The sequence below is a fragment of the Castanea sativa genome, chromosome 7, assembly GCF_040712315.1.
Source record: "Castanea sativa cultivar Marrone di Chiusa Pesio chromosome 7, ASM4071231v1".
NCBI classification, from domain to species: Eukaryota; Viridiplantae; Streptophyta; class Magnoliopsida; order Fagales; family Fagaceae; genus Castanea; species Castanea sativa.
In genome coordinates, this window is record NC_134019.1 from 7,527,116 (window position 1) to 7,549,860 (window position 22,745).

At 33.2% G+C, this 22,745-nt stretch overlaps 2 protein-coding genes across 2 annotated transcripts in view; one reads left to right on the forward strand and one right to left on the reverse strand.

The window, feature by feature from the left end:
• The window catches only part of LOC142642881 (uncharacterized), a 38,085-nt gene extending 29,584 nt beyond the window's left edge, over window positions 1-8,501 (forward strand). The window contains exons 17-27 of the mRNA XM_075817318.1: window positions 602-778; window positions 906-1,094; window positions 1,549-1,790; window positions 1,897-2,043; window positions 2,340-2,556; window positions 3,508-3,636; window positions 3,762-3,905; window positions 7,083-7,157; window positions 7,285-7,446; window positions 7,758-7,817; window positions 8,023-8,501. Coding sequence (XP_075673433.1) covers window positions 602-778; window positions 906-1,094; window positions 1,549-1,790; window positions 1,897-2,043; window positions 2,340-2,556; window positions 3,508-3,636; window positions 3,762-3,905; window positions 7,083-7,157; window positions 7,285-7,446; window positions 7,758-7,817; window positions 8,023-8,097 — 1,617 coding nt within the window. The 3' untranslated portion in view covers window positions 8,098-8,501. The remainder of the gene's footprint in view (window positions 1-601; window positions 779-905; window positions 1,095-1,548; window positions 1,791-1,896; window positions 2,044-2,339; window positions 2,557-3,507; window positions 3,637-3,761; window positions 3,906-7,082; window positions 7,158-7,284; window positions 7,447-7,757; window positions 7,818-8,022) is intronic.
• A 9,948-nt stretch (window positions 8,502-18,449) lies between these two features.
• On the reverse strand, window positions 18,450-22,134 carry LOC142643065 (beta-amyrin 28-monooxygenase-like). The gene is made up of 4 exons (XM_075817600.1): window positions 21,530-22,134; window positions 20,589-21,007; window positions 19,336-19,523; window positions 18,450-19,033 (listed from the first exon to the last, which is right to left on the reverse strand). Exons 1-4 carry the CDS (start codon window positions 22,066-22,068, stop codon window positions 18,734-18,736), a joined length of 1,446 nt encoding a protein of 481 aa, XP_075673715.1. The 5' UTR covers window positions 22,069-22,134; the 3' UTR covers window positions 18,450-18,733.
• Between the last annotated feature and the right edge of the window lie 611 nt (window positions 22,135-22,745).

Below are 22,745 nucleotides of genomic sequence, written 5' to 3' on the forward strand. Positions count from 1 at the left end.
AAGTCACTGATTTTAAATGGATGACATGGTATTAGTGATTTTTTAACCATTAGATTTCATAGAAATCATTGGTTTAAAAAAAGTGTTATCCTTTTCAAGTTACACTAAGTGTAACTTGAACTCAACTCATATATATTTGTTACTATTTATAATAGTTGAGGGAGGGTCACTCTCCCACGGCTCACTGGTTTTGCATTTGTTTTGATATAAAGGTTCTGTTCAACATAAAGTCAACTTCTTCTTCTTCTTCTGATTTTTTAAAATTTAATTTTTATATTATTATAATTAATTATTATATGATGTATAATAAGCTTTAAGTGGAGTATGCTCATCAATTGGTTGGGTAGGATACACATGTAATACAATGAGTCCTTCAGATGCCTTGGTCTATTATAGCTAGTTTTTGTTGTTGTCATTTCTCTTGTTCTTTGCTATTATCATTCTTCGTTTTTACTATTTGCTTGTCCTTTGTTGGCTATTATCTCCTCTGTCTTAACACACCATCTACTTTCTTTGTTTAGTTGCCTCATGTTTTGCTTTATTTGGTTACTTTGAAAGTATCCAGAAATGATATTTATATGCTTTATAATTCTGTTTCCAGACATGCCTTGTTGGAGCTGGCCCTGATGGAAAGCACACAGCTTTAGAGGCAGTCACTATAGTTCTTGATCTGCCACCACCTCAACCAGGGTCAATGTTGGGGCTTACTTCAGTTGACAGTGTTTCTGCATCTGATCCAAAGGCGGCTCTGGCCTTACAGAGGCTAGTACAAGCAGCAGTAAGCATTTGAATAATACTATATATATAGGGTTCTGAAGTTAAAATTTATTCTGCAAGTCCTATAGGCTAAATTTTAGTCCTTATTGATAGCTGAATTAATATGTTTGGAGCAAATATATTTGCAGGTATGGTTTCTTGGAGAAAATGCAAATTATGCTGCTTCTGAGTATGCTTGGGAATCTGCAACCCCACCTGGTACAGCATTGATGATGTTAGATGCAGATAAAATGGTCGCTGCTGCCAGTTCACGTAACCCTACTCTAGCTGGTGCATTGACTCGACTTCAGAGGTGTGCTTTCAGTGGCAGCTGGGAGGTATAAATTCCCACCTGAGTGGTCATCCAATGGTTACTTGTTTACTGCATATATCTTTGAGATGCATTTTAGTATTCTAAACATGGTTAACTCCCCACCTACCCCTGTCAGTACGGTGCTCACCTGATCATACTAATCTTTTTAATGATTTGTGGAATGTTTATATGTTGATAATTAGAATTATAATGTCTGTTAGAGCATTGACAAGCCTTACCCTAATTTATTGTGCTTTATAGATGGGTGTGTACAAGTGTGCTATGAGTCTCTTTTTGACTAACAAATATGAATTTTATTTTTCAAACTAGTCTAACTTAAACTTTATTTTAAGAGGTTAACTGCCTTAATTGCATAATTTTCTATTTTCTAGATGAGTACTATATGTATTGTCAATATACTTTTGAATATTACTTTTTTCTTTTTTCTTATTTGGGTTGTACTAAATGGACACTTGCAGATTCGAATCATTGCTGCTCAAGCTCTTACAACCATGGCAATCAGGTCTGGTGAGCCTTTTAGGCTACAGATCTATGAATTCTTACACACTTTAGCCCAGGGTGGTTTGCAGTCTCAATTTTCAGAGATGCATCTCAGTAATGGGGAAGATCAAGGGGCCAGTGGCACAGGCATTGGAGTTTTAATAAGTCCTATGATAAAGGTTCTAGATGAAATGTACAGAGCGCAAGATGATTTGATCAAGTAAGAGTTTGGTATTTTTTTAATTAATTGTTTTCTTTTTTGTCGCGTAGTTAAAATGTATCATTGTTTTTATAAAAACTCAAAAAGTTCCAATGTGGATATACAGGGAAATACGGAATCATGACAATGCTAAAAAAGAATGGACAGATGAAGAACTCAAGAAACTTTATGAAACCCATGAGAGGTTGCTAGATCTTGTTTCCTTGTTTTGTTATGTTCCAAGAGCAAAGTATCTACCTTTGGGGCCAATAAGGTACACATTTATCCATATGTGCTTGACTTGATTGATGATAATCCCCTGTTGTAATTGAAGAGTTTGAGATCAATGACGACCTTAGTGTTTCTTTTGGTGCGTGAAGTGTTTTATTTATCTATGCTTTGAGGTTTTATCTTGTGATTGAAATTCTGATGAGAACTTTATGAATTTGCTTTATTTCTGTTCTGTTGTGGCTGATCTTTCTTTAATTACATGTTTAATATAGTTTCTAATGTTTTCTTTCCAAATTTCTGATCTTTGATTTTACCCACTCCTCTTCTTTCAACCTAAAGTGCAAAACTTCTTGACATTTACTGCACACGGCACAATATAAGTGCATCAACTGGTTTGAGTGATCCTGCTGTTGCTACTGGAATTTCTGACCTTGTCTATGAGTCTAAACCTGCACCTGCTGAGCCTGATGCACTTGATGATGACCTAGTAAATGCTTGGGCAGCAAACCTTGGTGATGATGACTTGTTGGGAAACAATGCACCAGCAATGAACAGAGTAAGAATTTAATTTTCTGTTAAACTTGAATTGGGCAGTTTGAGTTACTTCTGTATCACTTTTTACTAATACAGATTCTCCTGTATACTCCCCATGTGCATAGCTTGTTGCCCTTTTCCGCATTTTACTGAATTTTCATTACTTGTTCAATTAAAAAAAAAGGATTTTCATCTTTTTAATTATGGGTTAGAAAGTCAATGTGGTCACTCTTGTATTTTTCTTAAAAGTTTTAATGACTAAGCATGGGGCTGGAGCATTATATTCTTAGCTTCCTCTCTCCAGAAAACATTCTGAATGTTTCTGAGTGTTGGCAGTGGGAACTTCACGTGCGTTCATGCACAGGGATCATCTGTGATGGGGCTGTGCCACATAAAGATTGATATCACCAATTTATACATGAAATTGTGGGTCTTTGTTCACCAGATCAAGGGCCTTTTACATGTAGAGACGAGTGAAAAGTTTAGCAAGTGTTTATTTTTGTAAAAAATAATTGTGCTCTTTTTGCTCATGTCTATTACTATTTTCCATTCAAATATAAGTGAATATATAAATAAGTTTTTCTCCACCTCGATGGTTTGTATATTTGATTTCCTTGGATCTATAAGGGATTTGCCATTTTACTGAGAATTCATTTAGAGTTTTGTTGGATGTAATTGTCTTTGATCTTGGTATGGGCGAACTGTGTCTTACATAAATTGAGAATGCCCTTTAACTTCTCTTTCCTGAATGATTTTTGTGCCTAAATTGCAGTACTATTTGTTGATTAGATGGTACAAGCGGTGTATGAACTTGTTTCTGGAATTTGGATTCTAGTAGCCTTTAAATTTTGATATTGAGTTATTCAGAATCTTCTGCTAAATATTGAACTGTACACCTTTTTTTTTGGTTTGATTTTGAGCCACTATTGAATATTTTGAGCAAAAGAATCATTTCAAATTTACTTTATGTTAGGTTAATGAATTTCTTGCCGGTGTTGGAACGGATGCTCCTGATGTTGATGAGGAGAACATCATTGCTAGACCTTCAGTTAGTTATGATGATATGTGGGCAAAGACACTTTTAGAAACTACAGAACTAGAGGTATGATTTTGTCAAATCCTAAACTTGGGCTTAGCATACAAAATGCTGGAGCTTGGAAGTATGCATATCTCCAACGATTTCCTGGATAGAACTCTTATTGACTTACTTTGTTTCTTGGCTCACAGGAAGATGATGCAAGGTCATCTGGGACATCTTCACCAGAGTCAACAGGATCAGTTGAATCTTCTATATCATCCCACTTTGGTGGAATGAACTACCCTTCATTATTCAGTTCAAAGCCCACCACATATGGGGCTTCACAAACTTCGGTACAACAATGCAATGCATCTCTTTTTTTTCTTTTTTCTTTCTTTGTTCATTATCTTTATCGGTCAAGCTCCTAGGACAATGTTGTTAAAACTTAAAAGTGTCAGGCACACTTAGGCAAGTGCGCACTTGATAGAAGTAAAATGCATAATTTTCAAATAGAATTTACGATCACTTCCAATAGAAAGATTTGTAGCATATAACATACAATAACTCGTATCAATTCCCTTCTAGAAATTATAGAGTTGTTGTCTCTCTGTACATAATTTAGTTATTTTGTATCGTTTAGACTCCTCTGTGTCTATTGTACATAGTCTCTTTGCAATAAAATTCACCTTACTTATCAAAAGAAATATTAATAAGAAAAAATAACTCACCTCACTTATCAGGCAAGCAAAGTGGTTGGCCTTGGGGTTTTCACTTTTTGTGCTTTAGGCACACTTTTTAACAACATGGCACCAATACCGAGCTGTTTTCTTTTTTGGGGACTGATAAAGTGAATAGTAGTTCCTTATAAAAAAAAAGTGCATAGTAGTCCCTTGATTGTACATTAGTACAGACTGTACAGTTGAAAGTTGGAAATTAAAAGCAATGTTAACATGAGGAAGCTAAAGTAAGTTTTGATACTGTGTTGAATTGAGGAATGGGATGGAATTATCCATTACACTATAGACAATGGGCTGTGTCCATAAGTTTTACTTTTGGGTGGAATGTTTGATCCCCTCCCCTCATTAATTAAGGAAATTATGTTACTGTCCATTTTCTTTTAAAACCCATAAAATATAAGGGTCATATGATTAAAATTATGTATTTCTTTCCTTTCAATTCTTGAATAAATTACATCCTTTAAAACCCGTGAAATGGAAAGGGCATAAGAGCGAATTATGTATTTCTTTCCTTTTGATTTTTTAATTTATAGCACCCAAATGCACTAGAAGGAAATACTTTATCCCTTTCTATTCTATTTTATTCGTTTCATTTCCTTAATACAACAATAGCAACTGCAAAGCCATTTTGCAAAAACTTTTTGAGGTCAGGGATGCATCGTCAAGAGACTAATTGAGGTGCATCAATTGTATTCTTCTTTTGTTATTCATTCTATCTAAAGTCATACTCTGTCTTTCACTCTTATAAAAAAAGAAAAAAGAAGTAATGCTCTGTCACAATATGAATTAACATGTCTTTTTTACTATTTGTTTTAGTTCTATCTCTACCTCTTTTTGATCCCTCAACATATTTCACTCATCCTAATTGGTTTATTAATTTTTTCTTTTGCATATGGCCAAACTGTCTTTAAATGACTCTCTCATCTTCTCCTAAAAAGGAACCACCCTAATCTTTATAAGAATTTCATTTTGTATTTCATCTTCTCTTGTTTTTCCAGTAATTATCTTGAGATTCTCATTTTAGCTACGCTTTCTTTTGCATATGACCAAACTGTCTAAAATGACATTATCTCATCTTTTCCTCAATAGGAGCTGCCTCTATTTTTAAACAAATTTCTTCATTTTGTATTGTATTTTTCCTTATTTTTCACTTATTCATCTAAGCTTTTTCATTTCAACTATGCTCATTTTATGAACATGTTGCTTCTTAAAGCGGTATAACATTCAATAGCATATAGCATGGTGGATCTTATAGTAGCTTATAAAGCATCCCATATAATTAATTAGATATTCTGTGATCACACAATACTTCTGGTGCACTTCTCCAAGTCATCCACCTTACTCTTATCCTTTGAATCATGTCATTTTTTATTTCTCCATTCTTATGAATTATTAATCAAAGTTAAAGAAATACTCATTCTTTGTCATTTCTTGATGATCAAAATTTACAAATCCTTTATTTCTGTTTCTACTTTTACCTAACTTGAATTCCATGTACTATGTTTTAGATGTGCTTAACTTAAAACCTTTAGATTCTAAAGGATCCCTCAATATTTCCAACTTTGGGATTAACTCCATGTCTAGTTTCATCTATTAAAACTATATTGTTTTTAAAAAAACATACATGAAGGGACTTCATCTTGAACTGGTCTAGTAAGTTCATTAATAACCTGTGCAAAGAGATATATACTCAAAGCTAATCCCTGATGTAAACCTATTGTGACTGAAAACATGCTTGTGATGCCAAAACTTGTTCTCACACTATTTACTACTTTGTTATACATATCCTTAATCACTTTAGTGTACTTTAGAGGAACACCTTTCTTTTTTGTTGGTCCTTGATTTCTAGTAGTGACATGTCTTTTCTATGGAAAAGCATTGGAGGTCGAAGGTGCCACCCAGAGTTGCATTCTTTTGGTGGACTGGCTTTGGGGAAAATCTTGATTATAGACAATCTGCATAAGAGACATTTGCTTGTGACAGATTAGATTGGTGTTATATGTGCAAATGTAGTAAGGAGTTTGTGGACCCCTTACACCACTCACTAAGCATTTTATTGATGCTAAAGATCTTATTGAAAAGGTTGACAAACATCCTACACCCAATTTACCCAGACATTTCCAAACTTCAATGCACTGGAAACACTTCAAGTCTCTTGACTTCATATCTCTTGTCTTAACAAGTTTATAAATATACTTTTCTCCATTAGTAGTCCCCAACTTGCTATACACCTAATCATAATCCTTAAACCAGCCTCTCTGACAATCTGCTTTGCCTATTTCATTGCCACTTCATAATTTTCAGAAGTGGTATTATCTCTACACTGGATATGTTTTTATAGTTATCTCTCTTTAATCAAATGGCTGCTTGAACCTCTTCATTCCACCACGGAGTCTCTTTTTTCTACCCCACATCCTTTAAATTCTCCAAGTACTTCTTTCCTTTCCTTTAACTTCCAGAAGATTGAGCCTAAATTGAAATATTGGGGCAGAGAAAAAATCGCATCTTATCAGATATTGATCAAGACAGACCTGGCATCGCTGCTTTTTTTTATCTCCATGAAACATAGTGTTGCAATATGGGAGATCAAGTAGCAGTCAGGTCCAGCTTTTGTAATTCTAATGGAAATCCACTTTTTATCCTCTTCAGTCATAGCTCTACTTGAATGTTAACAAACAGATGCAAGGCATTGCTTAGTAGCCTCTTTTGGTGTTTTGAAATTTGTCACTGCAAATACAACTTCCTTTTGATTTGAAGGATTAATTGTGACTCACTTCAGTTACCCTATAATAGGAGAGGCCAATGGCGAGCAGGTTTAGCAATCCATCAACAGGTGTTACCTCTATGTATGAGGGTGTAAATTCTCCGGTTAGTTTCACTGCCTTTTCTCTATCAATTTTTGTACTTATAAGGAGAAACATATAACTAGTTTACTATTGTATGATCAGACTTAAATTTTTAATTCACCATTTATTTTTCTTTTCCTTTCCATCAGATTAGAGAAGAGCCTCCTCCATACTCATTTGAGTCATATGAGAACCCCTTAGCTGGGCGTGGATCCCAGAGTTTTGGGTCCCAGGAAGAGGAACGAGCTTCATCTGGAAATCCAAAGTTTGGAACGGCACTCTATGACTTCACTGCAGGTGGAGATGATGAGGTTAGTTGAGTCCTGTTGATATAATCTGGTTTCTGGACTACAGATTGTTAGGCAAATAATTCAAGGTGGTCTGGCCACCAGTGTTTTAGCATGCACACTACCCCTTTGATGCTTTCAATTCTGTGGGAAATTGAAAGCTGAGGTTTATTTATTTATTTATTTTTATTTTTAATCAACAAACCATTCACAATCAATTCAGTTGAGCTCCTTGCAAATTACATTTCTCATTCATTTATGTCTCTTGTGAAAGTTCAACCTGTTGACTGCTTTGGTACAAACATGCATATGATTAAATGTGCTTTTTCTTGCAGTTAAATTTAACAGCAGGAGAAGAGGTAGAAATCGAGGACGAAGTGGATGGTTGGTTCTATGTAAGTAAATGGAATTAAGGGATAAAAGTTTGAAATAAGAAACCCAAGTTTTTTTTACTTGTTAGTGCTGAGTCTAGATAGCAAGAGTATACATGTAATTGAATATCTTCGAACATGTTGCTAATGTTACTGACTGCTTTGTGGAGATAGGATATTAGTTTTACTTGTAAATTCTCTGCTTAATATTCCATCACTCTTGTTACAGGTGAAGAAGAAACGCCCTGGGAGGGATGGCAAGATGGCTGGGTTGGTGCCAGTCTTATATGTTAATCAATCTTGAGTATGTAGCAACTAGGTTTCATCCATCATTTCTCATTTTTCACTATTTAGGAGGCAATATGATCTCGTGTGTTTATTGAGCATTTCTTCAGCAATTTAGTCCTCATTCTTTATCGGGTCATACATCCTGCTAGAGTTTCATTTGGGTGGTCTTGTCTATGCTTCTTGAAAGTTTTGCGCTGCCTTTCTGCCATGTACCGGAGACTCCAAAGCATCCAGATTTTTTAGTTGTGGAAGTTCCTTGGAGAATGAGTTGTGTTGATCGTTTGTTTATAGTTCTTATTTGTATCATGTACATGTTCAAATTATATCCAAATTTGTAGCATATACAGCTTGTGAGGTGTAGCTATAAATATGTACCCATTCATTTTATTAGTAAATTGATTTTAGCATCTTTTTCTTCTATTTGATTGCTTACTTGTCCCTGGTTCTCTCATTTGATATTGGGAGTTGATTGACAGTTAAATTGTTCATTAAATCCAAGGAAAAAGTTCTCCTAATTTATTTATTTTTATTCCTTCGGGCATTAGATTGCAATTTATTTCCTCGTGAAGTTCATGTCCTAGGCTTTTAAATGGGTACTTTAGTTTAGTGCTAGAAAAAGTTTTCTTCCCTACTGGTTCGGAGCTATCTTGCTCCAACCTATTATGTTGCTATTTATGAGATCATTTGTGTAGTTTTAGTCACATAAATTTTTTAATGCTTTCTCAAAAAAAAAAAAAAAAAAAACTTTGTTATTGATTTGCCAAAAACTTACGACGGTGTTAATTAAAAATTCTTCAAGCGGTGATTTTCAACTTTGGTTTCAATGAAATATTTATGAATTGGACCATTGAGAGTGTTTCAACAGTAAGCCTGAGAGAGGATTAAGGCAAGGCAAGGGGATTCTCTATCCCCTCACCTGTTCATTATCGGTCAGGAAGTTCTTTCTAGGCTATTGGGGAAAGAATTTAGAGATGATAGAATAAGTATGGTGAAGGTGAATGTTAGTAGCCCAGCCATCACTCATGTTATATACGCAAATCATAATGTTCTATTCTAAGAAGCTAGTAGGAGGGAAGCATTTGCTATCAATGATTATCTTGATCTGCACTGTAGATGCTTTGGTCAACTCTACTAAACATAGGTAAATAAGGGGTTTACTTCTCCAGACTCACCAACAAACATGTACGGTATTAAACAAATCTTCCAAATTAAATCTCTTCAACATGACACTTGTTTACTTGGGTGCTCCTCTATTCCTTTCAAAGGCAACTTCAAAATATTTTAAGTTCCCACAAGAAAGGTTAGAAACCAAGTTGCAAGTTGAAAGGTAGAAGAAGCGTCTTTCATGGGCAGGGAGATGCACCGTGATTAATTTTGTAGTTAAAGCTATTCCGACTTACTCCATGTCAACCTTTGACATTCCTTTTTTAAGTGTGTAACAACTTAGATGTTTTGACCAAAACGTTATGGTGGAATTCAAAAAATCCAAATGACAGGTACTTGGTATTGATGCCCATTTTTGATAAAAGGGGCCTATTAGTAGAAAAGCTCATACACAAGTTAAAGGAAAGAAAGAAAAGATTAGGAAATAATGGTAGGAACAATTGGGCTGTGAAAGCCCAAACAGAAGGTATATCCATGAGGAACAAGGAGTGGAACACATTGACCCACGAGTGATGTCGTAGAGCCAACCTCGGTGAGAAGACCCTTTTCAAGAGAAAAGAGAACAGGCCTTGAAAGGGCCCAAAAGGGGGAGGAGGAAAAAGGCTCAATGGGTTGGCCCAACATGACTTAGTATAAAACAACAAAGAAAGAAAGAGTCTTGAGAGGCCCACGGGCCCTAAGGGAGAGATAGGGCAAGCCCAATAAACCCACAAGATTCCCAGAAAAATCTGGAGAAGAAAATTTGTAGGGTCGCAGGAATAAATTGTTTGGGCAGGAAATGAAAAGTAGACTTGTCCGAGATATCTGATTGGTGGACAGGTTTATTGTACTCTATTTATATGAATCTTATCAGATGAGACTTTTTTTTTTTTTGTTTTAGGGTTTACTGTCATCATTTAGTTTGTTTTGAAGACAAAGATTAGTAAGAGAGTGTTTTATTATATAAGTATTTTAAGTGAAATTAGAGATATACTTTTACCAAGCTCTTCTTAAAATTTTTCCCTATTAAGAATAAGGTTTAGAAATATTTTAAAATCACATAAAAGTCCAATCGAAAAAAGGGAATTCTCTTTATATATATATATATATATATAAGTGCACAATTGTACCCGGACCCAAAGACAAACGTGGGCTCAGTCCCAATGAGCCTTAAACAACAAAATTTGTAGAGTGTGGATTTGGAATCTAGGTTAGGGATGTTGGAAGCTTGATAAGTAGGCTAGAATGCTACAATCTTTGCAAATGATAAACAAATATGACAAGGGAACTTTCTCGGACATAAGCCGAGGACAATTTGTATATTGCTTATCTTTTTATGCCAAAAATTACAGTTCTTAGTTCTTTTTCAGCTAACTCACAGATCCCCCTTTTTCTTTCTCCCTTCTCTTCTTAAATATTCTTCTTCTTCCCTATTTCATCCACATGTCACACAAATCTTATCCTTAGATCCCTCTTTTTTCCACCACCTTCTTGAAGTCTTTAAATAATAGCAGGAAGATTGAATTCTACTGTTCAGGGGTCATTTCCCCATTAATACGGCCAGAGAGGTAGGTGCAGGGTCTTTAATGTGGATGTAGCAGCTTTTTTTTGAGATATTTCTCTCACACCGCTGCATCTAGAGGGTACTTGGATCCCTCTCTTACCCAATAGTTTTTCCAGAAATTTGCCTTTAATCTTCTTGGCAAGTTCCAGGGTCATCGCCAGGCCTGTTCAAGGAGACATTAATCCTCGGATAAACTCCTCGGACCTTCGCAGTGTGGGCTGACTTGTGGGCCTAGAGGCCTTTAGTCAAAAACGAATTGGCACCTGTCAATAAAGCCCAAGACCCAAATGTTTGTTTGGGAACTTTTACCCTCCACAACATGCATGCTCAAAAACTCTTCTAAGTAAAGGTTAATAATTTATATTTATTATGATTTAGAAATATATTTATAATTTTTAAATAAATAAAAAAGATAAATTTTAGAGATAAACAGTAATTGTAATTTCTTTTTTGAAGGTAAAAGGACAAAAATTCTAAATTTTAGGAATTCTCTTTTTGAATTCAAAATAAAATTTGTTATTTGACATTTATGACCTTATTTCTAAATAAAGTCACCCTTCATTAATGAGAATATTTTTCAACTATGTAAAACTTCAATTGAAAGAGAAAAATTCTCTTATATATAAGGTTTATTTGAGATTCGTTTATTTTGTTGAAACTGAAATCTTTTTGTTAAAAATAGTACAGTTAGACTTATAAATAATACCAAAAAGTACAGTAAGACCCATAAATAATAGTAAAAATAAACTGAATAATAAAATAAGTTGTTAAAAATAATTTTTGCCAAACACAAATATAGTATATGTATATAAAAGCGAAAAAAACCACTCATTTTCTTTTTACTTTTTATGCGGGTGTGGACTGCCTAACATTTTCATATTGCTTTTGCAAGTCCAAATTAGGAGACAGGACAGTCAACTGTGATTTGGACACAGCACGCCGAAGGGGAAAACGTTTGTCACGTCATAAATTTGGCTTTGACCACCCAGGTGAATGCATGAGCATGATACCTTCAATTATTTGCTTTCATTCGTTCTAACTGAAAAAAAAATACTGAGAAAACAATTTTTATCATGGTAAGTCTTTATCCTGTTGAGATTGCCACTACGGTCTTAAAGGAACTCTTCGTAGCATATGGTAAACTCACTAAAGGCAAATGATGAAGACAACAATTTTTACAATGTTTTTCTCGCAATAGTTTAATTGCATGATTTTAAATTCTGGATTATTTAATGAACTGGAAAAGGGAGAGATTCAAAGTTTTTGAGATCGGACCGAGATTCAATTGAGGTCAAACCATGACGTGTCATTTAATTTTTTAATATATTGGTTACTTAAATTAATTTATATTTATTAATTTTTCATTCTTGACCAACAAGCAAATGCTATTTCACTTGTTGAAAGCAAGTTTGAGTCCTGCCAGCAGCATATTTTCATCGATTTTTACTAAAATAATAACTTGGATAAATTGGATTCTTATAAAACCGGTCCCGAATCAATCTAGACAGTCGACCCGTCCAATCTAGGATTACAAACAAGGTTTAATTTGACAAGTTTTTGTTTGTTGTCGTTGATATCATTTCATTATTAACAATAACCCGTCATTTCAACAGTATTAATTATTATTTTTGACTTATCAGAATTGAATACAGCCAAAGCTCCCAACTCCCCAACTTCCAACTCCCATGGTTTGATCAAAGTTAATTTAAGTGGCTTCCTAGTTGAGTCTTATTATGTCACATCATGGGCAAAAATGGCCAAATACTACATTTTTCCGAAATTTGTAGCAAAAAAGCATAGTGTTAGAACTTAATAGTGATCTACTACTTTTTTGGTACTCAAGTTCTACACACTCAAGTTCCAAGTCGTACTCGACCACAGTAAACTCAACTTCCCCTTAGTTTTGCCACCGTGGCACCGTTTGACATGGCATTTGGGTATTAAAAAATTTCACTTAGTACTTGAGTTTCTTGGACTTGAGTACTGTGCAAGTCTAGTACCTGAGTCCATTAAACTCGAGTATTATAACCCAAATCTAGGTTAACACATATAAATTATATCATTGTAAAGTGCGAAAAATAAAGAACACAATGATATGATAACCCAGGAAAATCAAATTGGTAAACAACCTAGGGAGGATTTAACCTAGCTATTCTCAAGGTAAAACAAATCCACTATGAAAGAATTGAAATTTATACAATAACGACTTAGACCACTAACATCCTATTACTACCTCGAGTAGGAAACTTACTACCATGACCACGTAACAGCTTCGAGTCCACAAACTACTTCTTTCTTGGATTCCCAACAAGTACAAGCATAAGCACTCTTGCTTGTATATCTTTAAGCTCTTGAATCTGCAACTGAATTGATCACCAAGCTCTTGACATCAATTTAGACATTGATAACCCTAAGTGTTTGTGAAGGCCAACACCTATAGATCTCACAAGAGATTCACACACATAGCATAAAAAACAACCCTAAAATGTGGCTAGGGTTTTCCCTTTTATACTTAAGACAAAACATAAAACCTTAAACGTAAAACGGGCTTGGGTTGAGTTGAAAAATTCTGCAGAAAAACAATCTGCATTAACTTTGATCGATCGAGTCTAATTTTCGATCGATCGAGCTAGGCAAATTTACACAATAAACCCTGCAGTACACTCGATTCTAACTTTATACTTAAACATACTTTGAGCAAGACTAAAACAAGGATAAACGTTTTGATCATGGTTTGCCAACATTACAAATTGAAGTTCTAATATATTTAAACCTAAAGTCTTAGAACCCAACAAACGTTATTAGAACAACATTATCAAACAGGTCTGAAGAACTTTTTTATATATATGTTTCTATTGAGCCAGAATTGAATATTTTGAGTAAAAGGATCATTTCAAATTTAACGATTTAGGTTATGAATTTCTTGCCGATATGTTGGGTGGGATGCTCCTGATATTGATGAGGAGAATATCATTGACATGCGGACAAACACTTTAGAAACTTAAGAATTAGAGGTACCTTGGCAAAGACTTTTGTGGAGAAGAGGAAACAACTAGCACCCGTGTTTGCTTGGATGGAAAGTGAAGTGGAAACCACAAGATTCCCAGAAAATTCTGGAGAAGAAAATTTGTAGGGTTGTAGGATTAAATTGTTTGGGCAGGAAATGAAAAGCAGACTTGACCGAGATATCTGATTGGTGGACAGGTTTATTGTACTGTATTTATATGAATCTTATCAGATGAGACTTTTTTTGTGAAAGGGTCTATCGTCATAATTTAGTTTGTTTTGAAAGCATGGATTAGTAGGAGAGTGCCAGATTATATTGACATTTTAAGTGAAATTGGATATATACTTTTACAGGGTTATCCTTAAATTTTTTTTCCTATTAAGCATAAGATTTAGAAATATTTCAAAATCATATAAAAGTCTAATCGAAAAAAGAGAATCCTCTTTTTTATATATACACACACATGCACACTCAGAAATTCTTTTATTTTAATAGGCAAAGGTTAATAATTTATATCTATTATGATTTAGAAATATATATTTATATTTTTTAAATAAATAAAAAGGATAAATTTTAGAGATAAACAGTACTTGTCATTTCTTTTTTGAATGTAAAAGGAAAAAAATCCTAAATTTTAAGAATTCTCTTTTTGAATTCAAAATGATATTTGTTATTTGATATTTATGACTTTATTTTTAAATAAAGCCACCCTTCATTAATGAGGATATTTTTCAAGTACATAAAAGTTCAATTGAAAGAGAAAAATTCTCTTATATATAAGGTATGTTTGGGATCCATTTATTTTGCTGAAACTGAAAATTTTTTCCTAAAAATAATACAGTGGGATCTATAAATAATATTAAAAAGTGTAGTAGAGCCTATAAATAATAATAAAAATAAACTGAATAGTAAAATAAGTTGATAAAAATAATTTTTGCCAAATACAAACATAAACATAGTACACGTATATAAAAGGGGAAAAAACCACTTATTTTCCTTTACTTTTTATGCGGGCCGGTGTGCACTGCCTAACATTTTCATATTGCTTTTGCAAGTCCAAATTGGGAGACAGGACAGTCAATTGTGATTTGAACACAGCACGCCGAAGTGGAAAACGTTTGTGACGTTCATAAATTTGGCTTTAACCACCCAGGTGAATGCATGAGCATGATACTTTCAATTATTTGCTTTCATTCGTTCTAACTGAAACAAAAAAAAAAAAAAAAAAAAAAAAAAAAAAATACTGAGAAAACAATTTTATCATGGTAAGTCTTTATCCTGTTGAGATTGCCACTACGGTCTTAAAGAAACTCTGCGTAGCATATATATGGTAAACTCAGTAAATGCAAATGATGAAGACAACAATTTTTACCGTATTTTTTTCACAACAGTTTAATTGACAAGTTTTTATTTGTTCCCCTCTAATTTTACTTTTACCATCGATATATCATTTCACTAAGGCTTTATCATTATTGTTATTAATTGTTGGATAATTTATTAAATGATAATCCTTTAAAATTAAAATAAATATTACTTGGATGATTTTTTTTTTGGTTCTAAAATCAATTGTAAATAAATGATAAAAAAAATCCTTCGAACATGAATAATCATTTATTTGGATAAAAAAATATGTAATTAATGTTATGTAAATAGTTAAAAAACAACAACTGTAAGGGTGTGCAACTAATGGTGGATTTTATGTGGTTGTGACTTTGTCATTCCATTGTCATAGAAATACATTATGCTAAACTATAGAATGTGCATCCTTTGTTCCAAAGTTCCTGTCCCGCATGAGTACCACCAGTTAATTTAAGAAACGCGTCTCTTGATTTTTGTTTATTCTTAATACCGCTAGTGTCTCTTCTATGCTAAACTATAGAACTGTAACGTTTATTTATTTATTGTTTTTTGTTCAACCCAGGCTTGGATCGCCTTTTACTACTTCCGCCGTTGAATCTGGAAAAAAAAGACCAATCACTACCCATTTAAAGTGGGTTCCAGTTTTCTCCAAAAACAAGAAAAAAAAAAGTAAGTTCCAATTAGCTCAATTGGTAAAATCTATGATTGTTGAATAAGAGGTTCGGAGTTCAATTCTCACCTACACTAAAAATCTATTGGTATCTTGGTTTGATGATAAAAAAAAAAAAAAACTAAAACCACCCAGTTAAGATGATTATATTCTAGATTATCTTAGTTGGGATTAAGATTAGGGTCTTCAAATTTTTATTTTAAGCATCAAAACAGGAAAAAAAAAAAATTATAATAAAATTTTCTTTTTTGGGTTTAATTCAGGGGCTCATTTGAACCTTTGGATTCCAAGTGGAGCCGCCCCTGCTTTTACAAAGCTAAAACTCTCAATACAAAAGAAAGCCAAGATCAAATACAAAGCTTAAACACCCAATAAGATTAGTTTGGGTCGTCACAGTAGTGATGAAAATCAAACAACGATGGATTAGACCATCTCACTGTCACTGGTCAACAAGTCACTCTTTTGTTAACCTTTAATGGATTAAAACTTTTGCTGAAAGTACGGTAGATAAATGTAAAAATTAGTTGTAATAGTATAGTGAAACCTATGAATAGTACCAAAAAGTGAGACCCATGAATAGTAGCAAAAATAAGCTAAATAGTAAAATAAGTTGGCAAAATTAATCATACCAAATGGACGCTAAAAGTGATTGTTTGGATACAAATTATTTTCGGTGGCGTTTGCGTTTTTAGGGTTTTTTTTTTCCCTGCTGCATGCGTTTCAGAGGGGACAAAATTTACTGTTCACGCACTGTTCATGTACTGTTCACGCATCATTCACAAGACCCACAACCACTTTATTTAGGAAAAAAAAAAATAGGTCCCACATTACTATTCACCCATTTAAAAATTATTTTGCTATAGTGTTTTCAGTTTTCAGCTGTATCCAAACGGACCCTAAGTGTGCATTTGACTCCAGATTAAAAAGCTAGCTTATTTTACTATTCAACTTATTTTTACTACTATTCATGGGTTCTACTGCACTTTTTGGTACTATTCATGAGTCTCATTGTACTATTTCAACTCACTTTTATATTTATTTACAATACTTTCAATAAATTTTTTTTAATTTCAACAAAATAAGCAGATCCTAAACGAAGCATAAATTAACGTCCCTTAGTCAACATCTTGAAGTTTCCTTTAAAGAATTCGTCAAAAAAGAAAAAAAACTTGTCACTCTTATTTCTTTTTCTTGATAAGAAAAGATTTAACAAAGACTGATAAGTCCTATAATAATAATGAATTCATAGAAGCCCATCTAACTACTTTACCTAAAATTGAGTCCAAGATTCCAAACCTAAGCCCCCAAAAGAGAGTCTATGAAATAACTGAGAGAGTTGGTAAGGGTATATATACAGAATACAAAAAGAAAAATATTGACCGAGATATATCTTGATTATATTTTGAATTACTATTAATTTGATGTCTTGATTCAAGCAATAATTCAGGTCATATGCTTACAAGGTCCCTAGTCACAAGTGGCAAGTCTTTTTTTTTTTTTTTTGGTGCAAGTTTATAAATTTTAATATCTAAGCTCACCTTAAATCCACTCACAGGAATCGAACTAGCGAGCCCATGAATAACCCCAAGTACTCATGACAGGGGAGATACTACTTCGCCCAACATTAATAATGATTGACAAGTCACTTCTTTGAAATTAAATGCCAATTTATTTGCCATATCTAAAGATATGCTAGTTGGTATCGCTAAACTTGCACTAAAACAAAAAAAAGGTTAGATATCACATCAAATTTATTGACTTGCGGTCCAAGGAAGGATGACTTCTTAAGGTTTATCAGTAAAGTTCTTCTTGCAGTTGCTTTCTCAGTTTTTTTTTATTTTTTTTTAATTTTATTTATTTATTTATTTTTTCTGGTTGTTGTATTATTATTTAAAAATTAATTGTAATTCCTTTTATTTATTACCTATGTTTGTTACGGTGCAAAGTGCATTATAAAATGGTAGTTGAAAGAGTGACCATAACTAGCTCGCCAATTAGCATGAAAGCTTTCTCAGGTCGCTAACATTCCACCTTACCAAAAAGTAAACGGTGCAAATATACTGATCAAAGTTAACGGCCATGACTGTTTGACCCAGCAATATTGCTACATACATAAGAAAAAATAAAATTGAAAACAATTTTTACAACAGTAGAATTGACAAGTACTAGTTCTCATCCAAGCTCACTACTTACATTACTTTTTCACCTATTAACAATAATTTATCATATCAGCCTATGTCAAATTTTTGTGTTCATATATTTTTTGTTTTACCACCATATTTTTGCAGACTTCTGTTTCTTTGGAGGGGGTGGATGCACTTATATAGCTCCTTAACTATGATACCAAGTCAAGATTGGCTCCATTTAGTGCCTAATATTGTATACCAAAGCTATTACCAATTATTATTAATACAATTTCATTATACACATACATCACTTTTTCACCTATTAACAATAATTTATCATATCAGCGTATGTCAAATTTTTGTGCTCATAAATTTTTTCTTGTTTTACCATCATATTTTTGCAGACTTTTGTTTCTTTGGAGGGGGTGGGTGCACTTATATAAATCGTTAACTATGATAACAAGTCAAGATTGGCTCCATTTACATTTAGTGCCTAATATTGTATACCAAAGCCATAACCAATAATTATTCATATAATTTCGTTATACAGTTACATCACATGACATCTGAGTAAACAATTTAATTATTCTTCTCCATTATACATTTTCTTTATGTCCTTGAAGTATCAAGAGGAATAACTTAAACACAACATAAACAAACAAATACAAGGACGAAAATTAAAAAAAAAAAAAGGATAATGTTTAATTGCTCTCCTTATGTTGTGTTTGGGAATGACCAAGGAGGATAAGGACCTAAGAACTTTAAGTTCTTAATCCCAATTAATCAAGCTTTGTGTGGGAAAAGTTTGATGGGCAGGTCCTTTGCAGGCATGGGCATGGGGTCAACAATAATTTTTTCATCAGGAAGAACTTTCTCCCACTTGAACCTTTTCACCAAATTATGCATGAAAACAAGTATTTCCAATCTTGCATATTCTTTTCCTGGGCACATCCTTGGTCCTCCACCAAAGGGAACAAATGTGTAAGGAGCAGGTCCACTTCCCTCAAATCTACTTGGATCAAATTTCTCAGGTTCTGGGAAGTATTTTGCATTTCTATGAGTCGAATTTGCACTCCAATACAACTGCATACACAACAAGAAGAGAAGATGCATTTAAGTTACTTTTAAGACAAATATTTTTTTTAAATATTATTAGCTAGCCATGTTCCAACTTTATGTTTTTTTTTTTCTTTTTTCAATATTAAATCAAAAGATTTTTTCACAATTTTTTTTTAATAACGGTCAACATGATATGTTGTGATTGGTGCTTAAAAATGTCAATTTCAATTGTAGATTCAAGTGAAAATAATGTTTCTCTAATTATAACTGGTAGTTGCGAAAAGTAATGTATCCCTATATCATTTTTTTTCCCTGAATTGATTTACCTTCCAGCCCTTTGGAATGGAGAAACCATTGAAGATGAAGTCATTAATGGCTTCCCTGAAAGCACCTTGGAGGGGTGGAGCAAGTCTAAGCACTTCACAAGCAACATTCCATGAATATTTCATCTTTTGAATGTCATCCCAGTTCAACAACTCCCCTGGTGCTTTTGACTTGGCAATCTCCATTTGCTCTGAACAAAGACAAAAAGGAATAATAAAGATAGAGTTCAATTAATGTCAAGCAAAAATTTTCCCATTCCCTTTGACGATCCATATTCTTTGGCGGCTTATTTGCTAGGATCCTAGACGGCCTAACATATAGAAAATTATTGTGTAATCTCATAAGAATAGTGGGCTCCACTAATTAAATTTATAAAAAGACCCACTATTCATATGAGAGGAAAAACTACGCATTTATGGTACTCTGAGTACCTAACATATCATTCTTAGTAAACTATGTCTATGTCCTGATGTCCATGTGCAAAAGGCAAAATCTCTCTCTTTCACCAATTAAAAAGAAGATGCTTAGTTCGTACCACCATTAGTGTGGACACCAATGGTTGGTTGTTGGGTCATGTGACTTTCAAAGTCAATTTCTAGATTCATTAAACGTGTTTAAATAAAAAATAACCTTTTTTTATTTTTATCTATTGGAGAAGAAAATAAACAATAACTTAATTAGATGCAATATATTCTACCAAAAAAAAAAAACTTTGATGCAGTATAAACAATAACTTAGATGCAATATTTTTTATAATTTTTGAAAGATTGTGAAAAAATTGTGAAAAGTTGTATCCCTAATTTATGCTTAGATTAAAATTGGTTACTTGTAAATGCTATTTTAGTCATCAATATAAAAACATTTCTTGTATTCAAACATAGGAGTTTGACTTTAGCACATGGTTGATCCATTCAGTATCACACGTCTAGTTCAGATTATTGTTTCCCGAAAGCAACTTTTATAAACCTGATTTTCCAAAAGGGACAGCATTAAAGCACCTCCACATTAATTTATTACTCAATTTTAATTTATTGTTCTATTCTCTTGATTTTTTTTTTTGGGCTTAGAAAGTTATCTATAATTAACTCAGTAGGTGCTTTTTATTTATTTTTTGTTAAGACCATCAAACACTAAAAAAAATCACATAAGACCTATACAATCAGAATTTTCATCTAGGGAATAGAAAATCAAATAAATTAAGGCATAGGTCATGAAATGCAAAGAATATAGAAAACTAAAAAAATATGATATTTACCTTTGTAGACGCCATCATAAATATGAGGAAGCTCAGCAAGATACTTGACAATGAAAGTGCAAGAAGCACTGGCTGTGTCATGTCCACCAATCAACAAACCAAGGATTTTATCTGCAATATCTAGTTCATTCATGTATGTTCCATTCTCATCACAAGTCAAAAGCATGTGGGACAATATATCTTGAGTAGGGGATGCTTTGCCATCTGCCAAATCAATCTTTCTTTGCTTAATGATAAGCAAAAGTTCCTTCCTGATGAAGTTGGAGGCTTTGATTGCACGGTTAAATGGTGTTCCTGGCAAGTCAATAGGCATTGATATGATCCCAGAGGCCAATAGTTTGAATGGGTCATCAAATTTTGCGATGTGGTTGGGATCCTCAAGGCTAAGAAACAGACGGCATGCCAACCAAAAGGTGTACCTGTTGACAATGATACAACAAAAAGTATTAATTTGAGTTATTTTACTACTATTACAAATTTTACTAGATAAATATTACCAAATCAAGGTATTAATATCTTTCAATAAAAAGTACATATATATTAAAACTATTGTGAAGTAGTTTTAGTACAAAAAAAATTGAAAACATCAATTCATTTCAAATTTTGTAATTAGTTTCACCTCAATTTATAAAATTTATGTAGTAAAATTTGTATTATCTATAATACTACTTTATAAAAATAAATACTAATTTTATTACAAACTTTATAACAAAAAAATTACGATTTGAGGTGACAATAAATATGATTTTGGTCACTTCATTAACCTAATAAATAAATGTTTAAATTATATTTTTGTAATTTTCTTTTTCGAGAACATTTTTGTATTTGGTGATATATAGGTTTGTAAAAATATAATTAAAACATTTGTTTATTATTATTATTATTATTTTTGACGAATTCAAATTCATGCAAGGAGGGAGAGAGATGAGATATAGTATTACTTTTTTGAGAGAGGGAACACAAGAACTTCGTCACGATTTTCCCATCCAGATGCAAAGTGTCTTTGTGCAATAGTATCCATGATACCTATGTATCTCTGCAGAGCTTCAGGCTTAAGGAAATTTGGAAGCATCTTCCTCATCTTCTTGGCCTCTTCTTTGGAGCTAGTTTGCAGCGAGCTAGGGAAAACTTTGTTGACAGAGTCAGGCCACCATGCAGTGACAAGTTTGTTCTCATTGGAAAACAAGAACTTGTTACATGCAGCACCACAAAACACAGCAGCTGGCTGTCCCAAAAGAGAGGTTTTAAAAACTTCAGAGGAGTACTTAGACATGCGGTCGAAGATGAACTTCTCAGGGTGACCTTTCCATCCCGTGGAAAAGAATTCAAAGCTCTCACCAATCATGGGGTACCCAACTTTGCCTGGTGGGAGATTTGGGCCAGTGAAGCTGGATCTATGCTTGTAAAAGAGGAAGAAGAGGGAGAGAGTGATGAAGGAAACAAAGAGAAGAAGAAGGGATAGGTAGAAATTTTGCTCCATATTTTTTTTGCGGCTTGTTGGAGCAAAACGTTGCTTGTTGTGTGTGTGGTTTGTTTGAGGACTATATGGCAATAGGTGTGGCATTTTATAGGCAGTTTGTTTTGGCTTTCATAGACTGGCCGGGGTGGGCTATAATTTTTGTATGACGTTTGAGAGTGGCATTATCAAAGTCAAACATCGTGAACAGTTCTTTCTTTTTTTGATAGACAAAACAATGTGAACTTGAAAGCTAGGCTGGAGATACACATTTTACCAAAAAAAAAAAAAAAACTAATAATTTTTGCAATCCATAAATTAAATTAAATTAAAAACCTAATTGCAATAGCATTGACTATTAAAGTTACTTTAACTTTTAACTGTTCTAATATTTTAGAAATCTTTGTGTTTTAGATAAAAAAATATAAGATTTCATTGGAATTTTTTTATAAAAAAAAAGTAAGGATTTCATTGGACTTGTATAACCCGTATGAGGTGTGTGATACGAATAATTTATGCTACTCATTAATTAAATTAAGAACCCAATTGCAATAGCATTTTACTATTAAAGTTGTTTCAACTTTTAAGCGTTCTAATATTTTAGAATTTTTTTTTTTTTGTTTTAGATTAAAAATATTAAATTTCATTGAATATATATATTTTAATAGGAATTTCATTGGACTTATATGCCAAGGTTGGAG